The following is a 15,000-nucleotide window of genomic DNA, read 5'->3' on the forward strand; positions in this document are numbered from 1 at the left end:
AGAGAGAGAGAGAATAAGTTACAATTACATCAGATCTGCAGTACAGCAGGCTCTAGAGTTTTATTTTATACCCAAACCTTGAATAGTACGCTTGACAAGGCCTTGCAGGGCTTCACAAGACGCCAAACCCCACACCGTAATGAACCCAGACGCGACGTCTCCACACACACAAACCATGCGCTTGGCCCGAACTCGCTGTCAAACTCATGCTCATCGCAGCTCGGGAACCGAATCGGACCTAAGCTCTGCCCCTGAGGTGTGATATGAACCTGGCGAGGCCACGGCCCCCATGGTACACTCCGTTGCGAGCCGTAGCTGTCCGACGACGATCCTTCGGGGGCTGTGCTCGCATCACGGAGGCGGGGCTCGCAGGCTCGGCCTTAATGAAGGTGGGGCAGTGACCACTGATGGGCATCATATCCAGGTAGCTGCAGAGGGAAAAAATATTGTTACTGTTTTTTGCAGCACGTCGGAAATCCATGAAAAAACATTTCCGTCATGTCAGCTGGAAATTCAGCTACAAATGCAGAAAAATGACAGGAACCTCTTTGCGCTAGAGGCTAGGCGGCTTCGTTCTCAGAGGAATCACCTCCCACTTTCCCATATCTGCATTCCACTTGTGTTTACAGTACACACACACACACACACACACACACACACACACACATACAAACACACACACAAACACTATTACCAGACAATACCTGTTAATACCTGTCCATTAGCATTCGACCAGATGGGACGCACCACCCCATCTGTCTCACACACAAACACACACACACACACACACACACACACACACACACACACACACACACACACACACACACACACACACACACACTTCTGGAAAGCCGCCAGTAACATGAGGCTGAAGCTGATTTGGCTTTTCCGTGGGAACTAGCCGATTTAGACCTGACTGACCTGGACGGCAATCCCATAAGTCTCTTTCAACCACTTCTGCCTGAGAAACACCAACACACACACACACACACACACACACACACACACACACACACACACACACACACATATATATACACACACACACATATATTTTACCATGCAATCAATCACTCACTCCATGTTTCACGGTGTTGTTTGTAAATCCCACAGAATGATATGTTTTTTCTCGGTTCCTTGTAGCAGTTCTACCTTTTAGTTAAGAAGTAAAAAAACCATTAAAACAAAACTCCCTGTGTTTTAGTAACCACTCGACAACCTAACGACAACCTTAGCGCACGTCTGCGTTCTAAAAAATGTTGAAAATTAGGAAATGGTTCGCAGAAATTGTTTACACTCCCGCGGTCCAGTCCTATCAGCTAACAGAACCCTCACTGATTGACGTTACCTTTGTTTAGAGGTTGATGACAAATCAGTCGTCCACATCGGTCTCTTCACCTCCTTACCTTTAGCAGGATAAAGTCACACTAATGGATGTTTTGTGGCGGGTCTAGAACCTTATCGGTCGCTCTGACGCTCAACGACGACTTTAATCTACGTCGCGTTTCCTCCGACTCTTTCCTCGTATCTCTCTTTTGTTCGTGCCTCGAGTCTTGTGTAAACCGTGTGCGATGTTGTTGCGTCTGCGGTGTAATGCGTGTTTGCTGTTCCACTTTTCTCTGATAAGACTGAAACGGTTCAGAAGGTTTACATACACACCTGTACGGTCTTAAAGACTTCCTCGCCTACTGAAACATCTCACATACCTTTATATGGTCTAGAATCTAATCGACCAGGAGAGTCTTGGGGAAACAAATAGATAAAGATTGAGGTTGATGTTGCAAAAAAAATAAAAATACTTCCACCGCGATTATTGTTGAGTCTGAATAAAGCTAAACTTTCCACGAAACAACAGGGTCAGCCATGATACAGCACCACTGGGTCAGTAAGGGTTTAGGGCCTTGGCAGTGCTGCGGCTTGAACCCTGACCTTCCAATCAATAACCCAGAGCCTTAACCAGTTGATTTTGTACAACAACGTAGCGCAAACAAAACTAGAGCAAAGCTACAGAGTTACATCGGTTATCTAGCTAACGTCTGAATAGAACGGGGGCACAGAAGCCTTTATTATCACCACATACTGTATACATTACAGCACAGTGGAATTCTTTACTTCACATACCCAAACTGAGGAGGTAGGGGTCAGAGTGCAGGGGCAGCTATGATACAGCACCCCTGGAGCAGGGAGGCTGTGCTGGGCCTTGTACCCCGATCCTCCGATCAACAACCCAGAGCCTTAACCAGTTGAACCACCACTGCCCCAGTTGAACCACCACTGCCCCAGTTGAACCTCCACTGCCCCAGTTGAACCTCCACTGCCCCAGTTGAGCCACTACTGCTAACAATGCTAAGAGCATTGCTATGATTCCATTGGCCCAAGTCCATCTCCACACGTCAGAGCTCTAGATGTACCTACTGTATCATGGGCTTTCCTTTAGAAGGCTGAATATACTGTACCTATAATTGAAAAGCTAATCACGGTCCCGGTCGGTCGGACATGTTGGACACGTACTCCGTATTCACATTCCCAGGTGAATGAAAGCGACACATTAAAGGTAATATTGTAATATTATTAGTTGTTTGTTGGTTTATGGCACCAAAAATTCCAAAGATATTTTGCCAAAAAAAAAAGTCATCTATTTTAATGTACTATATTTCTGTGGATTTCAGAACGTTCTGAAGTTTCAAAGAAGTTTAAGGAAGGTGTGCAAATGCTAAACTGGTAGCTATAAGCTTCTCTGGCTTAAGGTACTCTGTTATCTTCGAATCTCTATATCGCAGAACGAAACACTGCAGAGGAGTTAAAGACGTCTGGAGTCGAGACCAATGAAGAGAAACTTCAGCTTTGTATACAACCAGAAAAGATATATGATTATAGCAAAGGTGGAGACTTTCCATTTTCATTCTCTCTCTCTCTCTCTCTCTCTCTCTCTCTCTCTCTCTTACTTGCTCTCACTCTCTCACTCTCTCTCTTTCTCTCTCTCTCTTTCTCTGTGTGTGTGTGTGTGGGGGGGGGGATATATATGATCTCTTGTCAGATTAAAAGCATTTTGATATATGAACACTTATTTCATGCCATACATTCAGGCAGCCAATCATTCCTGCCCTGAACAAAGTGATTGCTGTATGCAACACCATCCATGTGTGTGTGTGTGTGTGTGTGTGTGTGTGTGTGTGTGTGAGTGTGTGTGGTGTGTGTGTGTTGTGTGGTGTGTGGTGTAGTGTGTGTGATTGTAGTGTGATGTTCTGTTAACGCACTGTTAATTTGACAAAAAAAAGGAATTAACCTTTAACAGGAAGTGGATTTATACAGAAGGATGAGCACAGTGAGAGAGAGAGAGAGAGAGAGAGAGAGAGAGAGACAGAGAGACAGAGAGACAGAGAGAGACAGAGAGAGAGAGAGAGAGAGAGAGAGACAGAGAGAGAGACAGAGAGACAGACAAAGAGAGAGACAGACAGAGAAAGATAGACAGAGAGAGAGAGACATATGAACATAGATTAGCAAACGAATATCGCTCACAATACAAGTTTATATCCAGTTGAGTAATAATAATAATAATAATAATAATAATAATAATAATAGTAATAATAATAATAATAATAATAATAATAATAATAATAATAATAATAATAATAATAGACAGATGGTAAAGAAAGACAGAGTTAAATCACAACACTTACTCGCGCTGATAAAACCCCACTAGATCCATGAAGAAACTGTTGTCATGCTCTATTTAAATATAGCTTTCAAATGATATCTGTTTCTATTTAATTGTCATAAATTAACTTTCTTTCCCTCCTAAGTTTGTAAGAGATTTGTTGAGACCCGGTGTGTCACGCGCTCACACGGAGAAGAAGCGTGAATCCTCACAGCTCGAGCGCCAGGGCAACGCGCCCGTGCGTGTAGGAATATTCATGAGCTCATTTGCATATGACCGGCGTTCCAGCTAGTAAGGTGGCGGTGATATGCATAAAGGGGCGGAGTTTAAAAAACAAACCTGCCGAGAGAGAGAGAATGGAGGGATAAAAAGAAAGACTGAACTGTTTATTATTATTATTATTATTATTATTATTATTATTATTATTATTATTATTATTATTATTATTATTATAAAAAACAACTGAAGTAAAAGACAAATCATAACAAATATATTATAATTAAAACTCCATTCAAAAATATATTTTTATAAAAGTTCAAAACAGTCAAACGAGTTAAAATAATCAAAAATAAATAATAAATAAACATCTCCTACTACTTGAACTTCATGAAACGATCTAATTCACGCTGCACGAGTCCCTTGTGCGTGAGCCGTTGCTATAGAAACCATACCGCGTCGAGACGCGCGTGTTAACGTAAACAAAACGTGCGCGTGCGACCACAAATGATGATGACACAATAAATAAGACTTAAGTTGATGAGTTAAAGACGGTGTCGCGTCGCAGCTGTAATGACCGATACGGGTGTGTCATATAGACACAGTACAGTAATAATAATAATAATAATCACAGTGCTTATGTGCCACCATTATTGTCCTTACTGTTTATAGTCCGTGTTATTAGTTATTACTGACCTCAGTGTGTCCTGTAGCCTACTGTATACAGAGCTCTGGGGACGGGAGAGAGGGAGGGAGGGAGGGAGGGAGGGAGGGAGAGTATTATTTAGGGTAATTGTTTACTGTGGGTTAAACCTGTATAGGGAGATTGAAAGGGAGAGAGGGAGTGAGAGAGGAAGAGGGAGAGATTGGGGAGAGGGAGAGACGGGGGGAGAGAGAGGGGGAGAGAGAGAGTGAAAAAGAGGGGGAGAGTTTTAAAGGAAGGGTATTATTTAGGGTAAGGACTGTACTGTGGGTTAAACCTGTATGGGGGGAGAGAGGGAGAGAGGGAATGTGAAACAGAGGGAGAGAGAGAGAGAGAGAGAGAGAGAGAGAGAGAGAGAGAGAGAGAGAGAGAGAGAGAGAGAGAGAGACAGAGAGAGACACAGAGAGAGAGAGAGAGAGAGAGAGAGAGAGAGAGAGATATATAGAGAAGATAGACAGCTATGAGATATTATATATATGCTATATACAATCGTAGATCATAGCAGATGTGATCGACACACTATTATATAGCGCAACAGCGAGAGACATCTGATCAGTATCTATCTATATTTATATACACTAGATATAACTATATATCCCCTATATGATATATATATATATATATATCATAAATATATATACACATTTATATATATATATATATCTAGTATATCTATATTAAACCTATTTATATACACTTTTATTATATATATATATATATATATAGATAGATATGATAATATACATATCTAGACACCATCTATATATAGATATAATATATATACATATTATATACAACAACATCTATATATATATAATATATATATCTATATACACATCTATATATATATATATATACATCTATATAGATATATATATATACATATCTATATACACATCTATATATATATATATATATATATAATACCATCTATATATATTTATATATATATATATATATATATCATATCTATATATATATATAAATACATCTATATAATATATATATATACATACATACATACATATATATATATATATACATCATACATACTACATACATACATATATATATATATCATACATACATACATACTACTATACATATATAGTCTATTGAACCTGGCATTTTATATATATATATATTTTTTATAGCTGCACTTAAGAAAGATCTGAGCTTCAGATCGGTGTTTCCTGAAAGCATCGTGCTTTTGTTCTTGATCAGATAACGTCGCTGATAAGCGGCTGTTTTTCTACTGAGAAAGCTACAGGCCAATTAGATGGAGATTTAGCCGCGATGTTGACCTTCTCAGATTAGACCGTGTTTGCCGACACACGAGCTGCCAGCGCAGGATTAAAGGAGCACGAGAAGCTCGAGCTAATTTTTTTTTCATCTTTCTCCTGCACGTGGCGACGAGTCTGAGGCCTGGCGGATAAACAGCCTCCAGCTGATTGGATGCAGCTGAATTCTGATCGGACAGAATTTTCTCGATACAGCAGCTTTATGGTTCATGGTTACGGCATTATGGTTTCCATAGTAACAGCTTATTCACAGTTCACAAGGATGAGGAAGGAGTCTCCAGTGTTAGTGTCGCAGAGTTAAAGTATTGTTAATGTCTTCAGATCGAACGTCAGTTTTAACATCAACCGTGGTTTAAAAAAATAAGGAAAAGAAAATCTGCAGGGGTTTTTTTTGTGTGTCTAAATTCCACAAGAAACAAAACATAGACGATGGATTTGTAGCTGCTTTAATGTGAAATGATGGATGTTGCACTCTGGATATTTCCACATTTATCTATATAAATGGCTGCTAGCTAAAATGTTCTCACGTCAGCGTGCTGCATTGTTGCCTTGCGACAGGCCGATCCTAACTATGACCTTAAAGGAGCGGTGCACGATGTTTGAAAGCCAATGTTGACATTTGAAATGACCAAAACAAACACGCCCCTAACCCAAATGGGTGTCACCCCTGTTTTGATAGCTCCACCCCTTAAATACATACGTAACCCAGGCAACTATTATGGCGGAACCTGCTGGGGCGGGTAACCGAGGGGATATTTTTATCAATAAATGAACTCAATGTGTAATACTATGGTAATATAAATGTGTTGTTGTAGTACTGTGTGTTGTACCATGAAAGTTTTAGCTCCGTTTCACGCGGAAGACGACGTTCAACACCTAGACCCCTTTCTGCTCATTGGCTACACGTTAGTTTTGTTAGTCGGCCCGACTCAGCTTTCTGAAGCATTTCTCAAACATCGTGCACCGCACCTTTAAACACAGCTTGTCATGTATAAAAGTGTAAAAGTTGGCACGACATTAAATGTAACGATAAATGGATGTTAGAAAATGTTCTAAAACCTATTTAATAATCAAACATGATGTGCTAGATTATATATTTCATTCATTCATTCATCTTCTACCGCTTATCCGAACTTCTCGGGTCACGGGGAGCCTGTGCCTATCTCAGGCGTCATCGGGCATCGAGGCAGGATACACCCTGGATGGAGTGCCAACCATCTCACACACTCATACACACACACACTACGGACAATTTTCCAGAGATGCCAATCAACCTACCATGCATGTCTTCGGACCGGGGGAGGAAACCGGAGTACCCGGATTAAACCCCCGAGGCACGGGGAGAACATGCAAACTCCACACACACAAGGTGGAGGCGGGAATCGAACCCCCAACCCTGGAGGTGTGAGGCGAACGTGCTAACCACTAGGCCACCGTGCCCTCAGATTATATAATAAATAAATAAATAAATAAATAAATATAATATACAGAAGTATACTGCTCCAGGACCAGCTACGCTTAAAAAAAAATTCACGTTTTTTAAACTAGAACAAACAACAACAGCTTTAATTGTTTTTTTCACACAATTTTAGATCGAATTTCCCCCCAAATACGTTTCCGTCAATTTTCTCCATTTGAGCTGAAAATGCATTCGAGCATATTTCTCTTTTCACCTCATGAGATAAGAGACTCACTGATGCAGCCGTTACTGAACGTGCATTTATGCAGTCTAGTGTGAAAGATGAGATGGTGATGACCAAGAGGTTTTAGCTGTAACAACACAACGGAAAAGAAATGACTGAGTGACTAAAAAAAAAAAAAGGTGTAAAAGGTGAACAGTGTGAATGCAGGTGTCTTTGATCCAATTCAAAGAGCTGTATCAGAAAAGACTTCCCAGGCCATTTCAGTTTCCTAAAGGGTGACATTACAATGCACACACACATAAACACACACACACACACACACACACACACACACACACACACACACACACACACACACACACACACACACACACACACACACACACACACACACACATAAACACACTTCTGTCTGAGGTACAACATTAAAGCCTAGTCCACTTTACTCCAGTACACACTGTAACTGATAACTGATAACTGATAACACTAACACACACACACACACACACACACACACACACACACACACACACACACACACACACACACACACACACACACACACAGACTACTTTTAAAAACACATTTTTATTATACCAATTTTTTTATGATTAAGGAACTGAGCCCGTTTGTGTACACAGCCTTTATTCTGCGGAAGTAAACATCAGCTTGCCAACCTCACACACACACACACACACACACACACACACACACACACACACACACACACACACACACACACACACACACACACACACACACATGTTAGCTATCTTTGCTTTCAGTATGAATGGCTTCTTTTCTTTATTTTAGATGTCTGTTTGATACCATTAGCTTTTATTGTGCAAATAGTCTGTTTTTTTTTTTTTTATTGAGTTTCTTTTGCCGTTACAAATCCAAGCCAAGGTTGTGTGCTAACTTTAAAGGTTGTGTGCTTGTTGGGTCTACTAGAAAATTGTTGCTAAAAAGTCCACAATTGTATGTATGTATGTATGTATGTATGTATGTATGTATGTATGTATTTATTTATATATCTATCTATCTATCTATCTATCTATCTATCTATCTATCTATCTATCTATCTATCTATCTATCTATCTATCTATTTTTATTTATTTATTTATTTATTTATCTATTTATTTTTATTTTAAAAAATGTGAAATGACACAATGCTGAAGTTTCAGCTTGCGGAAAAACTCGACAATTCCTTCGCAGCTTTGTTGGATTTCCGCCATGTTTTCACATCATACATATAAACGGCTGTTAAATAAATTGTTCTCGGGATTTAGCTAGCTGCACTGTTGCCTAGCGACGGTAACGGTTTAACTGGTGCCTTCGGAGTCTGAAGCACAAATTTGGTTCTTACGTCAGAACATTTTCTCATTTTAATTTCATTTACACTTTCCAGCATCTCTGTAACTTGTGTTTCTTATTATCATTAACTGAGAGAGAGAGAGAGCGAGAGAGAGAGAGAGAGAGAGAGAGAGAGAGAGAGAGAGAGAGAGAGAGAGAGAGAGAGAGAGAGAGAGAGAGAAGAAGCTGGTGGCAAACGAGCTTCTGAGTGAAAACAGGAACTAATATGTTTCATGGATATTCCTCATCATTAAATATAACTATTGATGGATTTAATGTATGTGTTCCAGTTGAGTTACAGGAACAACTCCATTAGAAGTTTCATCCACAGCTTGTAAGCGCAACACCGATATATTAGAGCTCAATATCAGGCCGTTTCTGATACATAATATTTCTAGAGGGTTTCATTTTTATCCTCTGGGGCAAAATCGCCCGCAGTGGACATTTGTCACAGCTTATTCATGTCTTTGTTGACTGTAAAGCCTTGAATTCGAGCTAAATGTGCTACATAAATAAAGACTAGCCAGAGAGGTGATACGAGGGCGAACTTGAAGGTCACTCGCTCGCTTTGTTATAAGTAAAGACAACAGAAATCAGTTGCGACACGAAAGAGCAACTTACTGTAATAAAACAGTCTTTTCTCAAGCCTAAAGCTGAGACACTGAGGGCTAAGAGGATGCCTCGATGTCCTGGGATTTAAGTTCATAACCTTCTGGATGTTTGTGCAGAAGCTTAAGCATCAAATCAACGTGAGGGAAAGATAAAGTTAAAAAAAAAAACTCTGAATTGTCAAAGATACGGAACGTATTTCAATTACATCAAAAATGAGGCAAAGCCAGTAAAAATGTAGCTGATATTATACCTAGTTAGGCTATGCTAACATTAGCTTAATGCTAAACATTAGCTAGCTAACAGCCAAATAAGAACGTAGCTATTTCGGTAGCTCCACTTAACTCTACACCGCATCTCTACAAATCCTATCCTGTAAATATGTGTCTGTTTTAAAAGCTTCAAAGTCACTTCAATAGGAACAAACCGATGATCCGTCCGGACGATCATGCGACCAAGATCGAGAGCTTCAGCATGTTCACATCAATCAATCAGAATGGGAAAAAAGTGCGACGTTAGTGAAGTATTTCACAATCCGCTGATGTCTTTGGGATTTTCACACACGACAGTCAACCACAGTAACTCAAGTGACCACTCTTTATAAACACGACTAGCCGAAAAGCATCTCAGAGTGCACGACACATCGGATCGACTCCAAGGTGCTGAGAGTTCACAGAACAACAATCTAAGGTGAGACTGAAACATTCCGGATTCATTTCTTTCACTTCTGCTTGATCTTTAGGGGATTTGTGATTAATATTTAGGGACTTCTGCTGTAGAGCACGTCAAAACACACAGCTTTATCAGTCAGGACTTTGACAGGACATTGGATTTGAACATGACTCCGTGTCACTACTAGAACACACACACACACACACACACACACACACACACACACACACACACACACACACACACACACACACACACAAGGACTCTAAATAAGCTTGATTCACTTAAGCCAACAGCACGCATGCTCAGGCGTCCCGTCTATCCGTCAGCTTAATCTGCTTAAACCCTGATGACTCTCTTCATCCATCAATTACACAGGAAATAAAAACGGACGCCTTCTGACGTCTCGAGGAAACTTAATGCACTCGATCGGTTCATTTATATAATCTGCTCATTACCAATTTATAAGATAATTAGCATATATATCAGACAACAGACCACTCAGTCACACACATCTCACTAACGTCCCCAAAATCCATCCATCCCCTTCATCCACATCTATGCGTCATATATCTAACGTCATTATGTAACAGACAGATCAGAACAGGATCACAGAGCGCTGAACCGATTCCCTCTCACGCAGCCGGTAGCTGTTTAATTAAGGCACGTCAGCAAAAGCCAGAGTAAACAAGGACGTAAAGTTGACAAAATAAAAGGCGAGATAAGAGATAAAGACCACGGACGTGCCTCTTTTTTTTTTTCCAACTCTTTCTTATCTCCCGAACCCTATTCGGTTCTCACATCCATCAGAACGAACCCTCAAACTTCCAGACCGATCAGAGCGGCCCGCGTTCTGTCAGTGAAGAGATTCAGTAGCATCGAGTTCACAAGGTTCGCTGTACAGTAAATGTAGCATTAATGTTCTCCAAGCGTTAAAAATGGATCGTATTAATGCTATACTTTCAGCAATGTTAAAAAGGAACGAAAACCGAACGTTTAAAATTTCTCATTTCCAAATGTAACACATGGACAAGATAAGTAGCTAGCAAATAATTCAAGTCTCTCCCCAAAATATTTATAGTAAACACGTACCCAGACCTCCATTGGCGCTAAACAACAGCACATATCTAGCTATCACTATCACAGCTCGGTTAGCAAGAATCATAACAAAGAAGAAAGGTGATTCCTGCTATACAAAATGGCAGCCTCCATGACGTTACACTGTTCAGCTAATGAGGCTTTGTTCATGTTTATAGATAACAACATTTCCTACTGGGTCCTGAACCACATCAGCAAGTCTATGGATCTGGTTTGAAATGCGTATTTAAGTTTTTTTTGGGATATTCAGAAATCCAATTATTTCATTAACGTGACCCTAAATTTGTCGTCGTTACGGTTTTCTTGTCTAGTTATATTGTTTTTATATTTATTTACTCTCCTTTTAAATAGTTTTAACTTATGAGAGGTGCTAAAATTACTTCTAATATTAATATTCATTGTAGTGACTTTTTCGGAAATAAATGTTCCTGTTGAAAAAGTAAATATACAAAACTTTTATTTAAAAAAAAAATGGTCACATTTAAATAAAATTAAGCAACAAACATCTATTAGTTGAAACCTGAAGTAAGTAAACGTGGTCATCGTATAGCAAAGTTTGATTTTTGATGTCATTTTTATTTCTATTATGTACTAATCTTTTCACTGCTGCTATTGTGAGGTGTTTTTTTTTTCCTTCTTAAGCCAACAGTCTCCATGCGAACCCTATGTTTTGTAGACGGTTGCTGGTACGTCGTTCATATCCCTCGGACCGCTACGACTGGTTTCCGTGTCATACAATACAGCGCATTAAGACACAATCAAACAGGAGAGTGAAGAAAGAGTACAGAGTAAACAGTATAGCTACCGTCAGAAAGATAGTTGTCTGAAAAGATAGATCAGATTTGGGATTTTATAACAGCTTTTTTAACAGCTTGTGGTACTTAGCTAGCTAACACGGACGGTAATGGTTATGTAAATGTATGAATTTGACATAACATATCACTATGAAGTCTTGGGCAGGTTGACGTTAGCTGATGTGAGTTATTTATCCAAAGTTAGCAAAAAAATTCTCTCAGAAATTCTGTCAGGTTTCTTCATTTTAGCCATCTGGCTAACATCAGCAGCAAAGTATAGCCTATATGTAATGTATATTTATGAATATGATCCTCTGAGATTTGGATATGTTTAGAATAGAAGCCTTTATTTTTGTCACATATACATTACACGACAGTGAAATTCTTTTGTAGGTTGGGGTCACAGCACATAGATGAGGGTTAAGGGCCTTGCACAAGGGCCCAACAGGTAGTTCATTATATTTAGAGGTTAAATGACGTCGGCTAGCTAGCTAACGTTAGCGAAAAAGTCAACGTGTGTTTTTAAACACGACTTAATAAAAAACCTGAGGTACATTAATTTTAGCTAGATAGCTAATGTTTAAATAAATAAATAAATATGAAGTACGTTTATAAATATGACTAAAAATCCTTTCAGGTTAAATTATACTGACTAGCTAGCTAGCGTTAGCAATACAGTTCATGACTTTAAAACCCCTCGGAGTTAAAATAAATATCAGGTGAGTTTATTTTAGTTAGTTCTTTAATGATAGCAGTAAATATGATGTACTTTTATGAACAGGTATCTTCCTGTGTTTTGTTTATTATTTATTTATTTATTAGTGAAAAATCATAGGGAATCATATTTCGGCTCATTCTTACAGTACTATATAAATTATATTTTTCCTCTCAGTGCTAGCCTAGCATACGCCGGGCAAACTGAAGACGAAGAAAGGAGAAAAAAAAACGACACATGGACTCCATGAGGTTTCTTGGTTTTATTCATATCAGCTTTTACTTGGAGAACAGCATTCTGGTCTGTAATACAAAACGGAACCTTGTATAGCTGTAAAGATCTGAGCGAACTTATCTCCAACTACCAGTCACCATCTCTGGCCCAAAAAAACAAACAAAAAAAAACCTTCAGACGTTTTCTAAACAGGAAGCGCAGCAACCGAAGAGCACAACGTCATCAATCACACGTATCACGATCCTGATATCACGTCGGCGGTTGGAGCCACATCATGACGTACAGCACACCAGCACACACAGGAGTAAACACTGATCCCAAATCAGCACCTTTGTGATTAAGATGTACTTTATACAGCGAATCTGTGCAACATCATCACTTAGAGACGGGCGAAGATAAATCAGGATGTAAAAGATCGACGTTTTTTTACCGAGCAAACTCGTCCTCGATTCACTTTAACGAACACTTCTTTAAAAAAAAAATAAAGAAAAAACTTCGATGTATCCTGAATCTTACTTTAAACTTCATCCCTGGATACACAGATCCACATGAAACCTAAAATGTATTTATTTATTTATTTTTAATGTAAAGGTATTTTGAGTGAAAAGTTTACAAAGTGTTTGTAAAACAATTCGTAGCACTAAAGATGATAATCACACTGACTTGTAATAAATTTATCATTTAAACTGCAAGCTTCGTCGGCAAAAAATATTTGCGCTCTGGTCTTTTCACTTGGTCTTGCGCTTGCTAAAAGTGCCAAAAAAAAAGAAAAAAGAACTAGAACTAAATGGTGATGTAATTTAAAAACATCGTGTATAGAACAGAGATTCGTTCTAATGAATTGGAATCCCATTCGGTATAAAGATTCCCAGTCCAAAGGATTTACACATTAAAGGGATGATCTTTAAAATGAAACTGGGAATGTTTGCCTATTTCTAAGGACTAAAATAAACGGCACCGAGGGGTGCTATTACTTTTATTTATTTATTTTTTTATTGTCAGAAGATGAAGAGTTCATGGCCGTGAGTGGGAGGGACGGTGTTAGTCGCTCTTCTGTCAATCAGCACAAAACTGACCAATCGCGTGTGTATGTGGAAGAGGGCGAACTGCAATGACATGGTTGGTCTGGGCATGTGTTAGGTTTACGACCTCGCCGGCTGGCGGGACGCTACGTATCGGATAAAAAACATTTTTTAGAAATAAAAATACAGCTGAAAACAAGACAGACAGATCTGTGATTTACAAGCACATCCTGGCAACCGTCCTTCAGCATATATATATATATATATAATGCTTGCAATAATTTACGCGGAGTCTCTCATGGTTCTGGCAGGTTTACATTTCATATAGTAGTAGCACATGTCGAGTCCATACGATTGGCAAAGTATATAAATTAGGACATGGGATTGGGATTGGAGGAATATGGCGTGAGGTGAAATATGACAGCAGCTAAATCGGTGGTCTTTAGATTGCTACGGATATGACACTGTGTTTTTTGTGCAAAATTCAACGCTCTCCGTCTAGCTGGGGAACGAGCGGCCTCTTCTCGTGTTCATGTTCTTTCGTTGCTTCCGCTGTTCGTGCAGCTTGGCCTCAGTGCTGCCCCCTGCTGGGAGACAGCATCTTTGTCACAGACAGCTCAGAGTCTGTCTCTGCGTCGAGCTCAGACCTCAGTTAAAGCCGAGCCCTGCGCCTTTGGGTCTCTGTGTGCACCGGATCGGCTCGGTGATGCCTCGTCCCTCGGGCCCGAGGCCCATTCCCGGGCACCAGCCCATGTTCTGCAGCATCCGGTTCCCCACATTGGAGTCTGGGATTGGAGACACTCCCTCTCCTACCACACCTACAAGAACAGAGGTGTTTAATAAAGGTTTTTTTTTTCATGGACATTTTACAACCTACTGTCCGTCTGCTGCTATAACCTTCGCTTTACATTGTCTTTGCTTCACTATACAATGCAGCAGAGGACAGAACAAATCACTCTGTGTGTGTGTGTGTGTGGGG

General features: G+C 39.7%; 1 protein-coding gene and 1 pseudogene across 5 annotated transcripts in view; both read right to left on the reverse strand.

Annotated features, from left to right (window-relative positions):
- Positions 1 to 15,000, reverse strand: part of LOC113658642 — a 297,616-nt pseudogene that overhangs the window by 64,949 nt on the left and 217,667 nt on the right.
- gpatch2 (G patch domain containing 2) overlaps positions 13,013 to 15,000 on the reverse strand; it is a 6,766-nt gene continuing 4,778 nt past the window's right edge. For all 5 annotated transcript variants that reach the window (XM_047818421.1, XM_047818420.1, XM_047818424.1 and 2 more), the window contains one exon: positions 13,013 to 14,839. In XM_047818421.1, the coding sequence (XP_047674377.1) occupies positions 14,670 to 14,839 (170 nt within the window). In that variant the 3' untranslated portion in view covers positions 13,013 to 14,669. The remainder of the gene's footprint in view (positions 14,840 to 15,000) is intronic.

The sequence above is a fragment of the Tachysurus fulvidraco genome, chromosome 9, assembly GCF_022655615.1.
Source record: "Tachysurus fulvidraco isolate hzauxx_2018 chromosome 9, HZAU_PFXX_2.0, whole genome shotgun sequence".
Taxonomy (NCBI): Eukaryota; Metazoa; Chordata; class Actinopteri; order Siluriformes; family Bagridae; genus Tachysurus; species Tachysurus fulvidraco.